General features: G+C 35.3%; 1 protein-coding gene and 1 pseudogene across 2 annotated transcripts; both read right to left on the bottom strand.

Moving 5' to 3' along the window:
• Positions 1-5,223: 5,223 nt before the first annotated feature.
• LOC124831228 (NAC domain-containing protein 72-like) lies at positions 5,224-7,086 on the bottom strand. The gene is made up of 3 exons (XM_047305150.2): positions 6,802-7,086; positions 6,270-6,544; positions 5,224-5,961 (listed from the first exon to the last, which is right to left on the bottom strand). Exons 1-3 carry the CDS (start codon positions 6,980-6,982, stop codon positions 5,407-5,409), a joined length of 1,011 nt encoding a protein of 336 aa, XP_047161106.1. The 5' UTR covers positions 6,983-7,086; the 3' UTR covers positions 5,224-5,406.
• A 4,027-nt stretch (positions 7,087-11,113) lies between these two features.
• On the bottom strand, positions 11,114-16,280 carry LOC148192443 (uncharacterized; annotated as a pseudogene). Its single transcript, XR_015781828.1, has 3 exons — positions 15,814-16,280; positions 13,899-13,935; positions 11,114-12,897 (listed from the first exon to the last, which is right to left on the bottom strand). The product of XR_015781828.1 is annotated as an uncharacterized LOC148192443 (transcript).
• Between the last annotated feature and the right edge of the window lie 6,702 nt (positions 16,281-22,982).

Raw genomic sequence — 22,982 nt, 5'->3', positions numbered from 1 at the left:
AACAAGGTCGATTTATAACTATGATAATTCGAAATTAAGATAAGAATAAAAGGACTACTACAAAAATATTAAGAGGTGATTAAGCCACGTGGCTATCTAGATAAAGGTCCATAAATAATAATATGAATAACACAAGATACATTAATTACGTTCATTAATTATTGCATCATGTGTTTTATACATACACAACCCTTTGTGAACTAGAGCGGACAAATAGCCTTTGAAGAAAACGTGTTAAACTATGAGTGCTAAGATATATTGGATCATGCAAAAATATTTTATATAGTTAAATATATTATTATTAATATTATTTTATTTTATTAAGTTGATTTTATGTAATTATAGTTATAAAATATATCTATATTAAAATGTCATCTTTATATTTTTATGTGTATATTCAAGAAGTTTATTTTAAAAAAATTAAAACGAATTTTAGCATATAAAAACTATCTTTATTTTAAAACATAAAATAATAATATAATTATTTCTCAACATTTGTAACATATTACAATTTCGTTATTTTCAATAATAATAATAAATAAATAAATAAATAAATATATATATATATATATATATATATATATATATATATATATATATATATATATATATATAGAGAGAGAGAGAGAGAGAGAGAGAGAGAGAGAGAGAGAGAGAGAGTTTAAAGGAATTTTATATGGTGGTTTTCAAATTAAGGGAAAACGAACCTATATGGTGGTTTTCAAATTTGGAGGCTTGTAAATCTTTTGATCAAATTTAGGAAATGAAAAATAAGTAGACGCTGAATATTCAGTTTTTTTTTTGTTCTTTTAAGCAGGAACTTTTTTTTTCTTTAAACAGCAACAACTTGCAAAATAAATAATTTAAATAATTATAATTTCTATTAAATATTAATTTACAAATTATCTTCGGTTAATTTAGTAGAATAAATTATTATTTTTAATTTTATTTTTAAAAAAAATAAGTATTAACAAATTGTAAAAGTAAATAATTTAGTTAATTATAATTTATATTAAATATTAATCTAAAATTTATTATCTATTTAAATTAATCTAATTAAATATTAATTTTTATTTTTGAAGTAAAAATTAATTATGTTTGTTACAAACCATATTTTTTATTATTAGTCAAATAATTAAATTTCAAATGAAAATATATTAATAAAAAGATTGCAAAAAAATCAACCATAGCGATAAATAATGTTTATGAAATTTAAATATGTTTTTAGTTCCATTGGAGAGGATTTGGACACTTATCTCCACCCTAGAGAACCTTCAATATATATCTCGGTCACAACTTGTTTTTAGGGTTTTGGCCTGCACTGTTCCCCTCTCGGATGGGAACTATATGGCTAGATGAGGAGTGGAGACGATTGTCCCAAAAGCATTGAAGCACGGTCGACCAATCAAAATGTTGTAAGAAGTGTTTGCTTCCACTATGAAGTATCTCACCCTCAATTCTTTCGTGTCTCGGCCTATCCCCAAGTGTGTCCTCAAATCCACGTATCCTCGAGTGTCTACCCACTCGCCCGCAAATTTGATAATCTTCTCGTTATACGAGACAATTGGATCTTTTAAAAAATCCATTTTCTCAAAAGTTTTCCAATAGAGGATGTTAATGGAGCTCCCTTCATCAATAGGCACCTTGCTAACACTGTAACGAGTTATTTCGGTAGTTATAACCATCAGGTCGTCTTGATCGGGATCCAAGGCATGGAAATTCTCTTCCGTGAAGGTAATCGAAGGCATTAATCTTTGTTTCTTGTCCACAAGGTGGATGGTCTTCAGGCCTCTAAGGTGTCTTTTGTAGGCAGACTGTCAGGGCGGTACAACAGAATGGCTAATGTGTACAACAAACCAAGAGGGGGTGAATTGGTTTCTTATCGCAAATACTATACCTTTAATAATTTTCTCGTAGAAATTCAATTCTTAATACCGAATTAAACAAACTAAAAAGTAAGGAATAGAGAAAATAGAACAAGTGATTTTTATACTAGATCCGATCACACAGATCCTACATCTAGTTGTTAATCTCAATCGAGAATTAACACTTCACTATCACAAACCAGCAAATTTTTACAATCACAAAGAAAATAAACAAGTTAGGGTTAGAACACCTCTCTTGTTACCCCAAAAGATGAAACTTACTTCCCCTAAAATCCACAAGGGATGAACATCTCCTTCAAAGACTTCACAAAGGATGAGCATCTCCTTTGAATCTTCACAAAGGATGAACAACTCCTTTGAATCTTCACTAAGGATGACAAGCTTTCAACTCAACAACAACAACAACACTCATTCACAACTCTAGTAAAAGTTCTCGCTTTATGCCAACAACAAGTTCTCAAAGCCAACGCATAAGGTTTACACAAAACCTAGAACACTTATCACACCACACAACAGATAAGAATTTTGAAATAAATGTATTTCGTATTTTAGAATGAGAGTCCCAATCCAATTTATAGAGATCTCGCTCAAGGATACCTCCAAAAAGTCATTATCGGCTAATTAATGTGTGATAACCAATTATGAACTTATGGTAATTGATTATGCATTTAATGAATGCACAATAGTCAAAAACTTGCTTAAAAATCTCATAATTGCTCGTGATAATCGATTATGGCAAGTCATAATCGATTATCATTAGTTGGTAATCGATTGTCCTACGTGTAAAATGAGGTTTTATGATTCAAAATGCATTTTAACACAACCTAAGGGAAACAATACAAAGAATTAGTGATAAACCAGACCCTATACATAAATCTACTAAACTACAAAAACTTTAATACAAGACAAGTCTTCATGAAGATCTTCTTGTAACAATAGCACTTGAGACTTGACTTTGAGACATAATCAAAACTTCTTCTCTTTAGCTTTATGCTAACAAAGACGAAGATGACCCTCGACCTACAAATCCCCCTAAATATTGTGTTTATATGGCCGCGGAACGGGCGCTTACGACTTTGGCTTTAGCTCCAACTTCAACATCGATTACCATATCGACGCTCGTCTTGCCTCGACAAACGATAAGGGATTCTTCAATGTAGAGGCTTCTTCCATTCACTCGAACTTGACATACTTCTGTAGGTTCCCAGGTCGGATAGGCTCTTCTATCTTGTCTCGGAGCGTAGAGCTTTCCTTATTTGTGTGCCTGAGGTTTTAATGATACCGATTGTGTTTCTTACCATCAACATTTCTTGGGGTTGGCTTCTTTATGAAAGGGGGCAGGATGTCGGGACTCAACGCTTATTCTAAAATTCTAGCCCTTGGAGCGTTTAAAGGTGTGTATTGGTTGAATTTGGGCACCCGGGGGAGACCCCTCAGTTTCGATCCCTACCCTTTGTCACCACCAAAGAGTGATTTTTTGCCATCCTTCCGCTCTATCTAGAAGATGATGCTGCAACGTCCTCATGCTGCCTTTTCCAAAAGGCGCGCTTCTCTTTTATACGCATGAACTCAACTGCTCTCTCCTACACCTCATCCATGCTCTTTGATGGCCTAGTAGACAGGCTATCCGCAAACGGTCCAACCTTCAATGTCGTTGACAAGTTGTTCAAGATGAACTCCTAATTAACATCCCTTAGCTATCAAGCGGTCTTTTTGAACCGGTCCATGAAGTCTTTTAGTGACTCTTCCTTCCCTTGTTTGGTGCTAATTAACGCAAGGTGTGTTAGACTTTGCACTCGGTTAGAAGCATATTGCCTACCAAACAAAGAACGAACGATAGCGAAGCAGTCCACTGTGTTAAGGGGTAGGGTATTAAACCATGCTAGCACTTATCCCTTTAGTGACAGAGGGAACGCTTGACACTATACAAGGTCACTTGATGAGTAGAACGCCATGGTATTTACGAAAGAGTGAATGTGTTGATCCTTCGTACTGTTTTAACGTCGGGGGCGTTGACTTCTCCGACATTGGTTCCATAACCACCACGGTGAAGGATATCAGGCCTTCATCCTATACCATTTGGACTGAGAGGGTTGCCTTAGTCGCTGCATTATTCACTTTTTGACCGGTCTTACTAATGTCCTGACCGACCTTACTCATCTCTTGGTTGGTCCTACTCGGTCTGTCCCTTTGATTGTTCTCCTTCGACGTGGTAGGGATGAGGGACACCAAATGCTGGGTCGACTGCTCTTGTCGACTAGCGGCATGCTCCACCTTTAGTGCGGCTATCTCGGCATCATGTCTTCATTGCATCTCCAACATTTGTGTCTGCATCTCCCTAATCGGTTCCATAGGGTCTTGTTGTTCTCCCATGTTTTTTGTGGTCACCATTCAGTCGAGGTTAAGTCTGCCTAGACAAATTATCTACTAACTCCAAGCTTAGGTCACAATATGATCCTTAAATCTCCTTGTATCATTCGGTCTACTCGGGAGTCACCTATAAAAAGCACTCTGACGCTCAAATCAGAGTTTGTCTGAATAGTTTAACAATAAATACGTAGTAAAAGTAACCAACTACCTTAATATATATTTGTAGATTTTTGTGATGAGCTTCTAATTAGGATTAACTCAATTACACTTCATACACTAGTAATCTAGTTTAACCTAATTACTTTTAATAGCTTATTTTTCGTTTTGTTGTTGGATAGTCGACCGTTCAGTTTTGACCAAACGATTTTGTTGTTGGATAGTTGACCGTTGGTCATATAGTAGGCTATGAAATAAAAAATTCCCATCAAAATTGAATGCATATTTTGTGAAGAGAAACCATAAGCAAAGTTGTAATGAGTATTGAGTTACCCATTTAAGAACTCTAATACTTAAAATATACTATCGAGATATTTTAGCGTTTGAGACTTGATTCTTTGTAGAACTATGAACTTCTTTCATGTATTCCATTCGTTTTCATGTCCACGTGGATCTCACTTTTAACAATCATCGAGTCAAGACAAACTGTGGCAAATGGTATGCACAATAAAGATATTTTAAGAACCTTATTTTCTATACAATAATTAATTATAACAATATAAATATCTAAAGTGAAAAAATCATATTTTAAATATTGTATTATTAGAATTAATTATTAACTAGCTCTATATAAAATTTGAGAGGTGAAAATATTATCACTCTCTTCGTTACTTGTTAAAAAAGGTTTTTAACAAATGGCAGCCGAAATCTTCTGTAGTTCTAAACCAAACTTTGTAAATCAGTTGCTACCTAAAGCTTTGAAGTACAATGTGATTCATGTTTCGTCCATGTGGTTTTGGTTCAAACACCGTTGCGTACTTTATCACTTTCATTCAATGAATGTATCAACCAACCTCCATTTGTCTAGCAGAAAAGCATGACCAAAACTGCTGGTTTCCCTTTCTACTTTTGGGAATCAATATCACAAACCATAACCATTTAAAAATAAATTATCCCCTACCACATTATTTACACTGTTACCCATTAGGATCCTCTAGTTCCGTAACCCGAACCTGATTTGCTGATCCGTGAACCCCAACCCAAACGTTTCGTTGGAACCGGACAAATTTCGGGCATTCGGGTTCTGCTGAAAATATCCCGCTCCGTCAGCCCGTTGGGTTCTCACACAGCTTTGAACTTCCTCCTCCGTGGGTGCCCCTGACATGAACTCCACGTGGCCGAATGGCGGCACAGAAGGGACAAATAAGTCATTGAACTCATAATTCACCATCTCTTGGGTTAGGCAACCTGACCCGAATTCGGAAATCGAATCAAGATCCGGTGGGGTGACCCAATCAGAAAAAAATCCGGATCTCATGTTTTGAAACCCGAATTTCTCGTCCTGTTGTTGCATTGTTTTGAGCGAGTTCACACCCGGAAAATTGAAGCACTTATCATCGATCTCCAGAAACGATTCGACCATGTCTTCCACGTGGGAAGATGAAGAAGGTGATGACCCATTGCTGCATTCTTTGCCCCAAAGGTTGGTCTCAACCTTTTGCGAACTCGAGTTCTTCTTGTATATACGACACAAAACCCAATCATCAAGCTGCACCACATTAGCAACATACAAATTTGAATTAATTATGAAACAAACCATACCACAACTAATAGACAAAAGTTTTAGATTACTAAAATCCGATCAGAAAACAAAGTGTCGTGAGGTTTTTTACATCATCTATAAGATACCCAACGAATTACTCTTTATGTAATTTGAGAAAAACGATACTTCTGGTTAGGACTCATGAATACAAGTTTCAAACCACCCAAAAATCTTTCGAAATAAAACAATGATCACGATTTAAGATTTTGGTGTGCGCTGGAACATAGGAGAAAGGAATGCGATTGTGTTAGTACCTTGGTGGTTCCGAGGTTGTTTTTGCGCGAAGAGTCAAGAACACGATACTCGTGCATGATCCAATTGGTTTTGGAGCCTTTGGGAGCTTTTCCAACGTAGAAAACAAGTGCTTTTTTTATGCCAACTTTTCTCCCTTCGGTGGTGATAATCTTATCAGTTCCCGTGGCTTTCCAATATCCAGAACCCGCAACTCTGTTTGGCCGTGAACCATTCGGATACTTCCTATCCCTCGGACTAAAGAAATACCATTCTTTTTCTCCAAACACAGCCTTAGCTACACGCCGGAAACCATATTCAATTAGAAAACAATTAACAAACCTCATTTTTATGCAACAAATAGTTATTGACCATACATATTCAATTTATATATAATTCATATCCAAATTGAAACTAATTTTATTACCTTTCAATTTTACTTCAAAAACATGACCAGAGACTTCAAACTAAACTACTTTTAGAATTATTCAATTTTCATTCCACATGATAATTCAAACCTCAACCCAAATACGTATTAGAGAAGATCATTATTACCTGGAAGAACCCATGGATCAAACTTGTACAAATCAACTTCAGCAATGATTGGAAGAGAAAAATGATGCCCAGCAACCTTTCGACAAAGGTATTGAACCAGAAGCTCTTCATCAGTGGGGTAAAACCTAAACCCAGGAGGCAAACTCAACTGTGTCAGAGGGTCTCTCTCTTGAACTCCCATTTTGCTCAATTTCAAGATCCAATGGTGAAGTGAATGACAATATTAGACAAAACAGAGTTCTTACTTTTTTTTCAAGCTGTGTTTTTTCTTTCATTCTTTTCAAGGAATAGGTGGCTGTTATTTATACAGGGACATTGAGGTCGCGACACATGCACGGAATCTTTGTCGAGTTCGGTTTGGGCCTCTGGGACTGCGCCACGTCGCCCTCCCGGATGACGCCACGTCGCACTTTCAAAGATCATTATGCGGACGACCTTATCTACTTCTCGTACGGTCGCGGCTATGTGGGTGATTCGGTTCATTGTATACTACTGTTCACAAAAGAAACCTTGGAATATTCGTACCATGATGAACTCAAAATAATCACAACATCAATAAAGTTTTTAGACTTTAATTATAAGTAATGGTTTTGCCAAATTATTATTAAACGCGTAAACACTGGTATAACCAGTATTTGTGATTCTTTGAAAAGTAAGTTAAAATTTCTCCTTTTTAATGTGAGATTTGTTTTGTATGGATATTTATTATTAATTTAATTGAAATCTTCTTATTATAGATTATTTTTTTATGGGTGTGTAGTTGATATTGAAATTTATTTATTTTCCTAATCATGCTAAATGTGCAAAGATAAGACGAACACGCGTCAGTAAATGTGTAGAGAACAGTCTCTATTTGTTTCTTCTTACAGACATTTAGAAAAGGTAGTGATAATTTTTCACGTGACGTTTTTCAAGGGTCGGTGGCCACGTGACAAAGTAAATGAGTAAAGAAAATTAATTAAATCGTTCTAGTTTATAACATATATTCGATACAAAATTGACGAATAATTTAAAATTTTTCACTTTTAATTATTTGTTTTTTATATGAAAATTTCAAAAACAAAAGGCATTATTCAGAAAGAAAAAAATTCAGTAGTATTCAAATCATTTAACTAATAATTTTGCAATCATATAAATAAATAAGGCTTAAACTTTTTTAGTTCATGAAATTTTTTAATTTTGTCTTTTAAATTGAAAAATATATTTTAGATAAGTATATTTGAAATTGAGAAAATCTTTTTTACAGTAAAATTAAAATATAGTTAAGCCAACAAATAAATATCACACCCATATATGGATCTTTTATAATTAAAGAATACACATGTAAATGGAATACAAAATATTTCCATCCCTGGTAAAACAGTGTGTGCTTTTACGTAACAAAAAGATATTTAATTTAAAACAAGTTAAAAAAGAAAAAATAAGACAATATAATTTAACCTTAAAATTCTATCACATCATCAATGACGAAATGTAAAAGCAAAAGAACAAAATTGTGTAATGTGGTTGGATGGCAAGTTCCACTTGACGCGTGTCGCATGAAATGAAATTCTATCACATTGCATTCTTATCTACTTTTTTTTGTTTTGCCCTTTGGCAATAAGGTGTTTCTTTCACTCATCAACCTCTAAGGGCGAGCTTACAGGTATTAATTGTGGTGGGGCTTTGTTGTTTTGAGTGGTGTTCATAGAAAGGGAAGGTATATTATGTAGTGACGTGGCTGGTCATGGTCAACGTTGTGGAGTGGTCTGATTCAGTGAACTGTTCTCTCTGGATGGGAGTGTTTGAGAGTATAGTGAACGTGGACACTTTAAGGTTTAGATAGGAAGAAAGAAGGACACACGCATTATGAGATGCATGTCTGCTTTGTGGTCAAAACATAAATGTGAAAGAAACGATAACCCGACAAAAACAAAGAGCTCCAGGAAATTGGGAACTTGGGATGAGGATGGGTTTGGCGTTAGGTATAATAAGATCAATATGATGGTCATTAGCATTAAACAGATGACGGTTTGGGATTTTTTTTTCTTTTAATTTTAAATAACATTTTTCAAGATTTTTTTGTGAATTCCTTAAGCGTAAATTAAAACATGATCACCTTTAACGTTGATGTATATAATTTATTCTATTTAACTTAACACAATTAGAAAACACTTAACTATATATACAGAGAAAGATAGAGACAAACAGTTCCACAAGTATTGTGGACTTAATTAAGCTTATTAATTAATACTTCTACTTCTAATATATTGAATGATAATTTATTATCGTTAATTTTTTTTTTCTATTGTTGCCAAAAAATAAATTTTAAAATGTTAAAATAAAATATATCATTCGTTTTATTTTTAAAATTTGTATTAGGATTTTTCTCATATACTTATATTTTTAATTTTAGAAACTATGAGGAATATTAGAATTATAATGAAAAAATAAAACATCAAAATTGGAAAAAAGCCTACAAACTTGTCGAGTCTGTCTAATATACGAATAAAGAATTAATAACACAAATTGTCTAACTTACGAATGAAGAAACAATAACACATCCAAATGAAGTACCGATAACACATACAAATGAAAAACCAACTCAATGTTATTACTGAGTAAGGATTACTACTCAAAGTTCTTTTTTTAATCAACTTTTACTCAACTAGCAATTTTCTATTTTACATTTGAACGACTCCCAGTTAATCAAAATTGGAATATAGTAAAAATGCATATTTTTGACAGATTTTTACTTGTACAATCAAATTTATCGATAAATCGTAATTTTTGACAGATTTACTAACAAAATTGTATGTTTTACTTATCGACGAATCCATTAGTAAAGGGTATATAATTTATTTTACCGACGGATATAGTCTTTCGATAATATGATTGATGATATAACTTAAGTTTTCCTTTTCTTATGTTTTTACTGTCCCTCTTGAATTCCAACTTCTTGATACGTTTGCTCTTCTTTTAAATCATTCCAATAACCTACAAAATCAAGGGAATTTAGTGATAAAATCATTAAGTATATCCTCTACTCACTTATTCACAAAACTATACTAAAAACAGGAGTTCAAGCAAGCTTCTAAGTAACAAATGGTTGATTTAATATCAAAATTGAATCACAGATAACGTTATTTTCAACCGTTATCACAACCCCAAACTTGAAACTTTGCTTGTCCTCAAGAAAAATGTAACTTGGTTTAAACAAAATAATCATACTATAGTGATCTAGAACACCAAAAGACACTTTCTTTTAGGACAAGTAAATTACTCATGTCTGCTCATCATAGAAAGATTAGTCAAGATATAATGATGCTTTAGCCAATCAAGCTTCAACTGTGGTGCTCACATAATATAGACATACACAACAGAAGCAACAACCTTATGAGTAATCAACAACCAAGCAAGAATGTTATCATACAGTGCATGGAACAATTTGTCACCAAATACAGTGTTTCACTCAAGCACTCAAAAGTGTTTCACTCAACTTACAAGTGTATAGTGAGGTGTTGGTGTTCTTTTCACTCTACTATCACAATGTTACACAAATTAACTTTGCCTTTCATTTAACCACAATCAAACATACTCACAAGCAAGTTGTCATCACAAGGGCTTTTCATGGCTTGTAACTTGGCTAGGCTAAGAAGGAAATTGGTTTCTGGTCAGCAAAATACTTGAGTTAAGAGAGACATTTATGATATCATCATTCAAGCACAAACTCTCTTTCTTTTTCCCAGCTTTCCCTTGCATTGAGCTTTTCTTTTCTTTTCTTTTCATGTATTCACTGCTTAGCTCAATGCTTTTTCTTTTCCTTTTTTTTCAATCTTTCCAACAACACCAAACTTGAACCTTTATCAATACCTCACAAATGTTCTCAACTTAACTCAAGGTAGAGATTTTCACAAAGGGTTTTCAAAACATGCAAAAGGCTCAAGGTTCAAAGGTTAAAAAAAATTGTTTTCTTTTAGTGTACATAAATCATGTGGATGCTAAGAAAAATAAGGGATAACAAAAGATGACCTTGATCATATGAAACCTGCAAGCAAGTATTTCAATCACAGAAAATTTAGGCAAAAGCATTCATGCTTCCATAACAATAACAATTATTCACAAAAACTCTAAAGCCCAAAACTCACACAGGTAAACTCTCAAGTCCCAAAATTCAGAAAAACACCCTTCTTAGTATCTCAATCACATTTTACCTCAAGAACCTGTTTCATACACTGTGAGCCATCACCTGTATATTAGCAAATCATGCATCATCTCAATATCAATCAACACACCAGAGCATCACAAAGCAGTACTTATCACAAAACACAAAAGTTGAACCAAAGCAGTGTAATTTATCCAAGCAGAGTACAATAAAAAAACAAATAAGTAAAAGGAAAAAAAAACATAAACAAAATAAAGTCTAACAATTAAAGAAATAAAAACAGAAAAATAAAAGAAATCCTGGTCTATAACAGAGGTGGCATTCATTAGTAGATGCCCAGTACAACTAATCGCTCATCATCAGAGTCCTCATCCTCCTCAACATCATCATCCTCATCTTCAGCATCCTTATTCATGGATGAAGCTTCAGTTGCTTCAACTCTACCACCTTCCTATGCTGGGTCAGCGGGCCATGCCACATAGGTTGCAAAGTCATCTTGAGACATGAACTGTCTGTTAGGGAATGTGAACATCAGTGTCCTCAACAATGCCTGCTCGCCCCTGTATACGTCAGCTAGTCTAGAATCAAGTAAAGAATAATACATGTCATGCATATGAAAAGGAGCGACATTATGAACTGGCTCCTAGGCAGGTGGTGGTGCTGTCCTGTGTGTCCTGGGTTGTTGTGGTGGTGGTGCTGGCTGGCCTGGCTCATCCACCGCACAATAGTGAGTAAAGTAAGCTCTGTCCAGCTCCTTTCTTGGACGCTCCAGTCGTGGCCTAGAAACATCAATACCTGCAGCCTCGCAAAGATGAGTGATTAAGGAGGGATGTCCTAGGGGTGCCTTGTTGGCTGCACCACGGGCACAACTTTGGATCTCATCAGCTATAACCTGCCCAACATTAATATTGAGGCCCCTGAGAACATAGTAGAGGAAGATGGACCTTTGGGCAGTGATGTCCGAAACATGTGAGCATGGCTGAATATTGACATGAGAGAATGTCATCCAATACTTTGCCAGAGGCGTTAGATGGGGTCTAGTGATGTGAATGGGTGCCTTAGACCTGTTCCTCTGAAAGTGCCCTCCTAGCACACATAAGGTCCGCTCCACATCCTCATAATCCACTCCTTCTAGCATGGATGTGGCAAACTGACACTGCTCCCCTCCCAATCTATACCAAGAAAGCAGTTAATAGTGTCAGCATCAAAGGCAATCACTACAAAAAAAAGGTTATTTAGAGGGGTTTTTTTTTTTCGATTTGCAGGGGTTTTCGCCCTCCGCAAAATAAATTCCGGGGGTTTTTCAAACCGCCGCAGTTTGAGTCGCCACAAACTATCTGCGGGGGTTTTTTACGACCCCCGGTATCACGTTCAATTTGCGGAGGTTTTTCTGCGGAGGGTAAAAACCTCCTCTATTACTGACAGTTATTTTGTGGGGGTTTTTAACCTCCTTTATTTTCAACTATTTGATCACAAAAGTTTCCTATATTTTTGTCAGTTTTTTCGTTTGATGATTATTAAAATATATAATATTGTTTTTTTTAATGATTATTAAAATATATAATAACTAACTATTTTCACCAATTTCTTTCTTTTCTTTTTTTTTAATTTCAAAATTAAGTAAATTTAATTTCTTTTTAAAATTATTAAATACCAAACAAATATAATTCCTCTGAATAAAAAATTGATACCATAGAACAAAAACCCTTGTGTAAGAAGGAATTTAGAAAAATAAATTGATAAACAATTGTATGTTACAGCAGGATAGACTAGAAGTCAATGTAATCCTATTGTAGAAATAGTTACAAAGAAAGAAATGTTATCCAATTCATAATAAACTAAATATAGTTTTATCCTAAAACAATATCATAAATTTCCTAAATGTTACTTTCATCAGATGATTGTCTTGTTCCCAAAGGAGACTCTCGCTCATTTGTATCATCACGAGCTTGCTGAAATAATATAAAAAATATTAATAAAATAAACTCAATTACATGTGCTCACATTTTGAAAATAATATATAAAAAATCAATCAAATAGAATAAACATCTTCTATCAAAGGGTAAATAAATTAATGCGTGCCTCTGACCACCACTCAAAAAAGAAACTTCCACCTGAAATGAACCTCAACACTCCTACAGCGGAAACAACAACTCTACAACAATAATCATAGTGGGAAGAAAAATTTAAAAACTTGTGTTATAGTACCCTATAATACATATATATATATTATAGTACCCTATAATACATAAAGTTAACTATGCATATAAATCTTACTGCAACACAGATAATAAATCTTACTACAACAATGAATAAAGCTAATTACAACACATATACTGCATAAAAATCTTACTGCAACAATCAATATTTGATTTCCGTCATTGAGAAACTCATTAAATTCATTATGATTCTCCCTTGGCCTTTCATTAATAACATCATCTTCACCCAATGGTTGTGATCGGCCTATATTAGTGCCTTCTTGCCTATAATGTCCAAATGCTTCATTCATCATTGTTTCCATTGGATTTTCAAAATGAAATGTCTCTTGTGACTCATCTTCATTTCTAGAAATATCTTGTCTTTGCCTCTCACCATGAAGATTCCAAATAACATAATTTATGGGAAATTGTTTTAAAATCAAGTGCTCCTCAACTATGCCTCTAGCTTTCCATTTCACAAACCCACATTTGGGGCATGGACATCGAATTGTGTCTCCAGAGGCCCCATTCTCAAAAGCAAAATCTAGGAATTTTTGCAAACCAATTGAGTATTCAATTGTATTTCGGGGCTTAGTTATCCAAGATTTATCCATTCAAAAATATTCCTAAACAAAATGAAATACACTAACACATGAAAAAGAATACAATATTCATGGAAAATACAAATAAATAATGAATTAGAAAAAAATGAAATACTTGTTTCTAAATGGATTGAAATACTTGTTTCTACTAACCTTGAAGCAGTGAGATTGCAATACTTAAAAAAGAAACCTGCAACATCAATTATGAAAAAAGAAAATTATCGTTGAGGAAAGAAGGAAGAAAATGTGAGTTGGAAGAAAAAGATAGTTTAATCACTGTATATTTGTGGTCCAAAACTAGCTAGGAATGTGGTCATTTTAAATCACTGTACTCTATCATTTTCTTGAGAATATAATAGTACCACGTGTCTTGTTCTTTTTTGCACACAAAACATTGCCGCACGTTCAATCATCATCTCCTTATAACACCCAACGAATATTTTTTTTTTCTTTTAGTTTTGTTTTCCTTGGTATAACACCAGCCAGTACTAAAATTATTTTCTTGTCACCCTATTTATACGCCTTAAGAATTTTATACTGAAACAATGATTCACAAACACTCATGTTACATGCAAAAATGAAAACGCATTAAATAAAAGATATATATATATATATATATATATATATATATATATATATATATATATATATATATTAAAATAGATACACATAGATATAGTAAAAAAGCATGGCACATAATATTTTTGTTATATACAAATACTTATCTAGCATGTTTTGTTTTTCCTGTCACATCGAGTCACCATGTATCATACATCTCTTTATTCCTTAGTTGTCAAATGCATCATTTTCCATTTTGAATTTTTTTTCCAAAGCAACTTTGATGTTGCAGAGTACTACTAATTAACAAATATCACATAGCAAAATCCAACAAAAGAAACACTTCAAAAACAAGAGGGTCCACTACTAGTGGCAAGTAACAACCATTTGAAAACTCCATTCATGGAAGGTGCTTCTGGTGTGGGACTCCATTCACGTTGATATTTTATATACATAATATAGCTATTGTAAATAAAATATAGTCATAGTTATAACTATGAAGCGAAAAGCTGCACGACTGTATTTAAGGTCTACAAATGGATTTTTTTTTCTATTTTATTTCAGCAGAAGACAAAGGAGTTACTACTGTTATTTCACAATTTTTTTTTCTAATTTTTAGAAAAAAGACTAATAATAATCAGCTGAATCCGGCACCACTAAGACACCTTACACTCTAACTATGATCTATTGAACAGTTTAATCACATATCAAAACTGAAACTGCAGCTTCAAAAGTACGAAGTGATACAAGTTATGTTGAGATACAAGAAAAAAACAGATCAAATGAAGATAAAGGAGTGCAACTTATTTTGAAGTTTCCAACACCAGATCGGAGAAAGAAATATTTTTAATCATTCTTTTGGTCTTGTAGTTATAAAAATTCTCACTTTTAATCTCTCGATTTAACATAATCATTTTTCAGGCCTTAACTATATCATTTGTAATCCTTTTAGTCTTTGCATACATCATTTTAATATCTTCTGTTTTTTTAATCCCTTGTAGTCCCTACAAAGATGACTGAATAAAAATGAAAACTTTTGAACAGGAGAAAATTAGTATAAAAAGAACCTTTTCACAAAACCAGAATTGAGGAAACCATAAGCAGTACACCCTTCATTTTCCATATAAACCAAATAAAACCCATTTCAATGAGAAATTCAACGAATCAACACAAGCTCTTAACTTTCACACAGAAACAGAACAATGTGAACCTCCTCACTCAAACACTCACTCACTCAAGCAACACCAATAAGTCAAAAACATGTGACTAAGAGAACAACACCAAAACCGCAAGATCCTCAACCAGAGTCAGAGTCACGTCCACAACCAACAATAGAACAAAAAAACAATCACTACAACAAGCCAACAATAACAAGAGGAAGACCATGGAATAAGGGCTTTCACCTGAGACTGACAGAACAAGACCGAGATACAGTGGCATAGCTATTGTTGTATGGTAAAAAAACAATTATACACCAAAGAGAAGTAAGAAGGGTGTTAGAACGATTTACCTCAGGTTGTAGCACGACTGGAAGCTTCACCGTCGACCCGTCCACGCAACCACCGCTACAGCTCCGTCTACCAACGGTTCCGCGACTACGATTCTGAAGGCTAATCAGTGCGAGGGAGATACGAACCAGTGTGCGAGGAAGAGACGAAGGAATGAAAACGCAAAAATGAAGAAAGGGATTTTAGGGTTTCGATTTTAGATCAATGAAATTTTTAGAGGGAGATGGGTTTCGGGAATTTTAGACGAAATATTTCAGAGGGAGATGGGTTTCGATATTTAGATGAATGAAATTTTACAATTTTAAAAAATAATTAGTTTAAAAGTTTTATTTGAAGGGATTATAAAATTTTTTTATTTGAAGGGGTTATAAACCTCCCTTGAAAACCATTAAAACTCCCACTATCATTGACACTTTCATAATTTAAATTAAACATTATAAAATATGTTAATTTGAGGGGGTTTTTCATGACCTCCTCTAAATAACCTCCTCTAAATAACCTTTTTTTTTGTAGTGAATCCTCTTACCCCTTACGTAGCTAAAGTATGTCTCATCTTCTCCCCCTAATGCTTTTGCATTTGTGTAAAACTCTTTGATGATGTCAACATTGGCAGGAGAAGGGTAGGTTGCCAGGTGGCCCTAGTCTCTGTTATTCAGTTCCCTTTCAAATTGAGGAGCCAAGGATGGTATGTTGGCCACCTTTCTTTCCATAAGAAATCTCCTTCCTTCCACAGCTTGGAAGTATCTCTCATGAGCAGGAGTCCTGAACTTGTTTGAGTAGAACTGCTCCTTCTCCTTCCTTTTTGTTCCCTTGTCTTTGGTACCAAGGGTCTTGATCCTTTTTCTTGAAGATGAAGTCATTCCTGCACATAGAGATTCACAAAACAAACACATAAATCATCAATCATTAGTCCCAAAAATCAATAAATTCTTCTCATTCAGAAAGAGGGCAAAACAAAGAGCCCTCATCATCACCTGCACAGAACCAGAAAACACTAAAAACACTTAAATAACCATTACTGCTCACCGCTTAGGCGCCCTGCAAGGGGCGCTTGAGCGGCACGCGGTGCAGCCAAGCATGGCTTTGCTGTGTTTTTCTCTTCCCAAATCAGTTTCAACTCAATCCAAACCACAATTAGAATATTTAATTGGTCAAAACAATAGTAAATCATGTATAGATAGTGCCAATCATCAAAAAATCAAACTTTTTTATAACATTCTTCAAGAATCAAACTTTTAAAAGCTTAGAACACTAAATGGCATGACTTACTTGAATGGAGACAAGGAATTTGTGGTCAAAGCTCAAACATATGGTAGAAATCTGCACTTCAAACAACCACACACACCAAAACCCCAAACTTGAATGATTGGATTGTGCAAAAATGGTGAGATAGAGGGTTTTTGGTGGATGAATGAGGGAAAAAGTGAGGAGAGAACTTAGGATGAGTGTTTAGGGAGGCTAGAGTGAAGAAAATCTGAGAGATGAGGCTTGGGCGAACCCTAGGGTGTAAAAAGAAGGAAGTGGGCTGAAATCCCGCTTAAGCCCCAAACTTAAATCCAACTCTGCACTCGCGCCGCCCAGGCACCCCTCAAGGGGCGCTCAAGCGACGAACGACACTATTTTCCCTTAGCTTTTTGGCTTGTTTTGGGCATTCCTAGCCTTGGGTTCACAGATTCCACTTAGAATTTTTTATAGTTTCTTTTCTCTAGCTCACAAAACAACACTCAAACCAACAATTAATCTCTCTCCACCCCTCAAACATTCAGTTATTGCAGACTAGCACATTGGAATCACAAAAAAAAAACACAACATAAATAGAAACAAAATTCAAATGACAAAAATCCAAAATAAAAACAATTAAACAAAATAAAAGTTTGTAAAACACTAGGTTGCCTCCTAGCAAGCACTTCTTTACCGTCACTAGCTTGACCCAATAAGCTCATGTCACATCTTTTATTTTGGTGTCATCTTGTCTTTCTCTACACCAACAATTCTTCAGTAACATCCTATTCACCTTTTTGATTCTCCTCGAAATTGGAGATTCAATCTCTATCAGTCCATCAATTCTGAGTTCTTTAACAACCCACAACTTTTTGTTGAATCTCACTGGAATGCCTGGTCTAAATTCTTCATATTTCTCTAGGTAGTCTTGATGAACACTTTTTCCTTTGCTATCTTTTTCTTCTTCTTTTACCTGTGACAGAAAACACTTTTTACCTTTCTTACCTTGCTTGGCAACTTTAGTACTAATCTCTGGTGCATCTCCACATGCACCTTTGAGACTAGTCTTCTTCACTTGGATTTGTTGCTCAACATTGAAGACATTGAAAATCACCTCATCCTCTTGGTCTTTGAGTGCAATAATTCCATCATCAACATTAATGATCACCTTGGCCATCTTCATGAATGACCTTCCAAGAATAATAGGGATCTCCAAGTCTTCCTCCATCTCCATCACTACAAAGTCCACCAAGAATATGAGATTGTCAGTTTGTACCATCACATCTTCCACCACACCATAGGGCTTTTTGGTGGATCCATCTGTCATAAACAGAGTTAACCTTGCAGGCTTGACTTCAAGACCACCAATCTTTTTAAGAACAGATAAGGGCATCAAATTGATATTGGACCCTAAATCTATTAGGGCTTTCCCTATTTTATGGCCCTTGACAGTGCAAGGAATGGTGAAACTTCCTGGATCTTTAACTTTAGGAATAGGTGTCTTCTGCAAGATCATACTACACTCTTCTTGTACCTCAATTGTTTCCTCCTCTAAATATTTCTTTCTTTTGAGAAGTTTCTTCAAAAACTTAGCATATTCAAGAATCTGTTGCAATGCCTCAGTTACAGGAATTTTTATTCCTAACTTTCTGAAATTTTCTTCAAAGCACCCTAATTGCAACTCTTTTTCTTTTCTAGAACACTCTTCAGGGTGATGAAGATTTTTCTCATTTTTTTTCTTTTTTTCTCTCACTTTCTTCTTTTTCTTTTCTTTCTTCTCTTACAAATTTTTCTTTTTATTCTCTCTCTCTTAACTCAACTTTTTCTTTTCTTTCTTTTTCTTTCTCTTTCTCCCTCCCATTTTCTATGCTCACAATAACCTTGCATTCTTCTTTGGGGTTAACTTCAGTATTAGCCCCAAAACTTTTGATAGGTATCTCTTCCAACTCTTGGCTATTTGACCAACCTACATCTCTAGATTCCTTATAGCAGCTTCAGTGCTTTTCTTGGTGGAAAGAGTTGCCTGCATGAATTGTTGGAGGGTCTCCTCAAGCTTTGTAGTTCTGTCAGCTGGAGAGGGTTGTTGTCACTATTGTTGTTGTTGTGGTTGTGGTGGTCTATTGAATTGTCCACTAATTTGCACAAACTGACTTTGCCCCATGCTAGGATGACATTTCCACCCTTGATTGTAATTGTTGGAACGAAACTGGTTGCCCATGTAATTAACTTCTTCATTGAGATTCTCAGGCACAACACATTGACCATTAATATGATCACCACCACATAGTTCACAAAGTTGTTGTTGAACTTGTAAGACATTCTAGCACTCCTTTGGTGGCTGAGAAAGCTTCTTTGTCAAGACTTCTAGTTTTTGAGTTATAATCTTATTTTCAGCAAGCAAGGCATCATAAGACTGTAACTATAGAACTCCCTTAGATTGTGACAGAGTTCCTCTTTCAGTGTGAATCTCATTGTGATTGGTAGCCATGTTGTCAATCAATTCAAAGGCTTCCTCTGGAGTCTTGCATTTAATATTGCCTCCAGTTGAGGCATCCAACATCAATTTGGTTTGTGAACCAAGACCTCCAAGGAAAAGAATAACTACCGTTGCTTCATCAAAAGCATGAGTAGGGGTGTTTCTCAGCAAGCTCTTGTATCTATCCCATGCTTGCCAAAAGGTTTCCTCCATGCCTTGCCTGAAAGAAGAGATTTCCTGCTTCACTTTGTTCATCTTTGACTGTGGGAAGTATTTGTTTAGGAACTTTGCAACCACATCTTCCCACTCAGTCAAGCTATATTCAGGAAAACAGTTCAACCACAATTTAGCATTGCCTCCCAGTGAAAAAGGAAACAAGCTTAATTTAATAGCATCATCTAGGACTCCATTCAACTTCACAATATTACAAATCTCATTAAAGGTTGTCAGATGCTCATATGGACTTTCATTTGACAGTCCATTGAATTGGTTGCTCTTCACTAGATGGATCAACGCAGGCTTCATCTCCATACTTGCGGCATTGACCCTCGGCCTTGCAATGCTGTTAAAGTGGTGAGGGCCAACAACTGTTGCATAATATGCCAAAGTACGCCTACCTTCATTGTTGTCCATGCTTTCTTGATTAGATTGTAAGGCTTGTGAAATTCTCTCTAGAGAAGGTTCTCTAGATAATCTCTGTCTTCTCGGCCTTCTATTATTTTGAAGTTCTGTAGAGGTTCAGAACTTTTGTTGCTCCTAGTATTAACTATATCCTACATAAACTAGACACAAGACCCTAGAAAACACTATTTAGCACACAAAAAAATAAACGAAACCAAACACAATTAATATACGACAAAAAATAAAAAATAAAAAAAATAAAGTCAAAGTTAATCAAGAATCACACAAATAGAATAGTTTAAATTGTGAGTCCCCGGCAACGACGCCAAAAACTTGTTGGATGATTGGCAAGTGTACCGAATCGCACAAGTAATATAAAATGGTAAGACCAAGTATTGTATCCCAGAGGAATCTCGGCACTAGATAGTCGTGAGATAACTCGATTAATTAAGACTTAAAGAAAATGAGATCATTGGTTTCAAATTCAAAGATAGAAAATTAAATATGAATGCAGTTTGATCAATAGCAAAATAGCACAGTGAACGGATGTTGTTTAATATGAGATGAATATGTTGCTGGGGTTAGATTTCACCAAGTTCCCTCTCATGTATGTAAGAATTCTTCTTTATGCATTAATATCAACGTCACTCACTAAATCACTGAAACCCGATCCCTCGGCGAAGAAGCCTGTCCTTAATCACCAGTTCATGTAATTCCTAGCATTCCTAGTAATTAAATGTGAAGATCAAGAGCTTTAAGATGACCAAGACTCATACCCTCATCCTTGAGCAATATTATTCTCGGGAGAATTCAACAAGAACCTGAATTGTAAGGAACCTCCCGGCACTCATGCAATTCATACATCATGCTATGAATGAGTTAAACAAAGCATGTAATAAGCATAGATGAATTACTCTAACAATTAATGAAAAAGCATATGGTATTAAGAATCAATTCAAATACATGAGAGTTCACAAGGTTACATCATCCCCAACAACAAATAGAGTTTAGTTCACCATAGACATGATGAAACTAGATGAATAATGGAAAAGCATGATATAGCAAAACCCTAAAAGTAGAGGATTGAAGCTCCCGCATCCAAATCCGCCTTCAGAGAGAGTGGAAGAGTGTGGTGTTGTGCTGCTCCAACCAGAGATACAAAACATAGGACGCCTGGGTCCTTTAAATAGAGCGAAGACAGAACAGAAACAAGCCCAAGCCCGTGTCGCTGGCGCTCAAGCGCCCCATTTAGGGCGCCCGAGTGATGAGCGGTGGTCTTCCACGCTCAAGCCTCAGTGAGGACGCCCAAGCTTCATGCATTCGGCGCTCAAGCGCCCCAAAAAGGCACCAGGGCGGTGAGTGGTGGTCTTCAACGCTTAAGCCTTCCAGATGACGCCCAAGCTTCGTGCCTTCGGCGCTCACGCGCCCCAAAAAGGGTGCCCGGGCGGTGACCGTCACTCTTCTGCGCTCAAGCCTCCAAAAAGGGTGTCCAAGCTTCGAGCATCCCTCCCTTCTGGTGCTTTTCCAAGCCTTTCTAAGCTCCATCTCCTTAGCACTTCATCCCTGCTTTCCATATTATCTTATTTTCAACCAAAACAAGGAGAATTAGTCATAAAACCATCAAATCCAACCTCAACTCTCTTATTCACACAACTTAACAGAAAAACATGATTCTAAACAAGTTTCTAAGCAGAAAAGGGTGCATTTAGTATCAAAATTAAATCACAAATAACGATATTTTCAACCGTTATCACCGGGCTAAGAAGAAAATTGGTTTTTCAAGACAACAAAATGCTTGAGTTAAGAGAGTGGACAATTCATTTCTTCACATTAACAATAATCTCTCTTTCTTCTTTTATGTGAGTAATCAATCTTCAATTCATTCCCAACTTTCCTTTCATTGAGCTTAAAGTATAGTTTAAACCACGAGTCTCCGGCAAAGGCGCTAAAAACTTGTTAAGATTCTTAATTCCAAATACCGTTAAGCAAGTATAGTTGAAAATACCGTTATCTGTGATTCAATTTTGATATTAAATCAACCCTTTGTTACTTAGAAGCTTGCTTGAACTCATGTTTTTAGTATAGTTTTGTGAATAAGTGAGTAGAGGGTATACTTGATGATTTTATCACTAAATTCCCTTGATTTTGTAGGTATTGGAATGATTTAAAAGAAGAGAAAAAGTACCAAGAAGTTGGAATTCAAGAGCGACAGTAAAAGCATCACAAAAAGAGCATAGGAGGTCACGCAGGGTGCCCCATTTTGGGCGTTGGGCGCTAGTTTTTGTGTTGCAGGGCGCCTGGTGATGACAAATTTATGAACACCGAAAAATGGCGCCAAAAACTTGTTTAACCCTCGGCAAGTGTGACCGAATCATATCAAGTAATAAACTCGGTAAGACCAAGTATCGTTCTCCCAAAGGACTCAGGGCCTAGTTAGTTATATGATTTCTTGATTATTTAAGACTTGAGAACAAATTGTTATAAGTTTCAAATGCAAAAGACAAAAAGTAAATATGTATGCATGTGATGATTAATGGGAAAGAAGAAACAAAAAACGTGAATTGAAATATGTGGATGAGTATGTTGTTGGGGCAATCAATTTCATCTTATCCACTCTCATATTCTAGGAATTCATCATTCTTTTCATCAATGTTAATGCCACTCTCTAAATTACCTTAAACTCGATGTCTCGACGAAGAAAGCCTAATCATAATCACTAGTTTACAATGCCTTGTCTCCCTAGCAATTAATCATGCATTATAGTGAACAGAAGCTTAACGACAACCAACTATCATATTCCTATGTCTAGGTTTATACTACTGTTGGGAGAGTTTCCCCGGATCTAGATTTTAC

This window comes from Vigna umbellata, chromosome 9 (genome assembly GCF_029865625.1).
Source record: "Vigna umbellata cultivar VRB3 chromosome 9, Vumbellata_1.0, whole genome shotgun sequence".
Classification (NCBI taxonomy): Eukaryota; Viridiplantae; Streptophyta; class Magnoliopsida; order Fabales; family Fabaceae; genus Vigna; species Vigna umbellata.
The sequence above is the reverse complement of the archived record's forward strand: the minus strand, read 5'-3'. Positions and strand labels throughout refer to the sequence as shown.

Excerpts from the sequence above, each read along its gene's own strand:
- LOC124831228 (XM_047305150.2), bottom strand. The coding sequence starts at position 6,982 with ATGGGAGTTCAAGAGAGAGACCCTCTGACACAGTTGAGTTTGCCTCCT. Across the intron at positions 6,545-6,801 it reads TGATCCATGGGTTCTTCCAG|CTAAGGCTGTGTTTGGAGAA; the intron begins GTAATAATGATC and ends TCCGGCGTGTAG. Across the intron at positions 5,962-6,269 it reads ACAACCTCGGAACCACCAAG|CTTGATGATTGGGTTTTGTG; the intron begins GTACTAACACAA and ends AATGTGGTGCAG.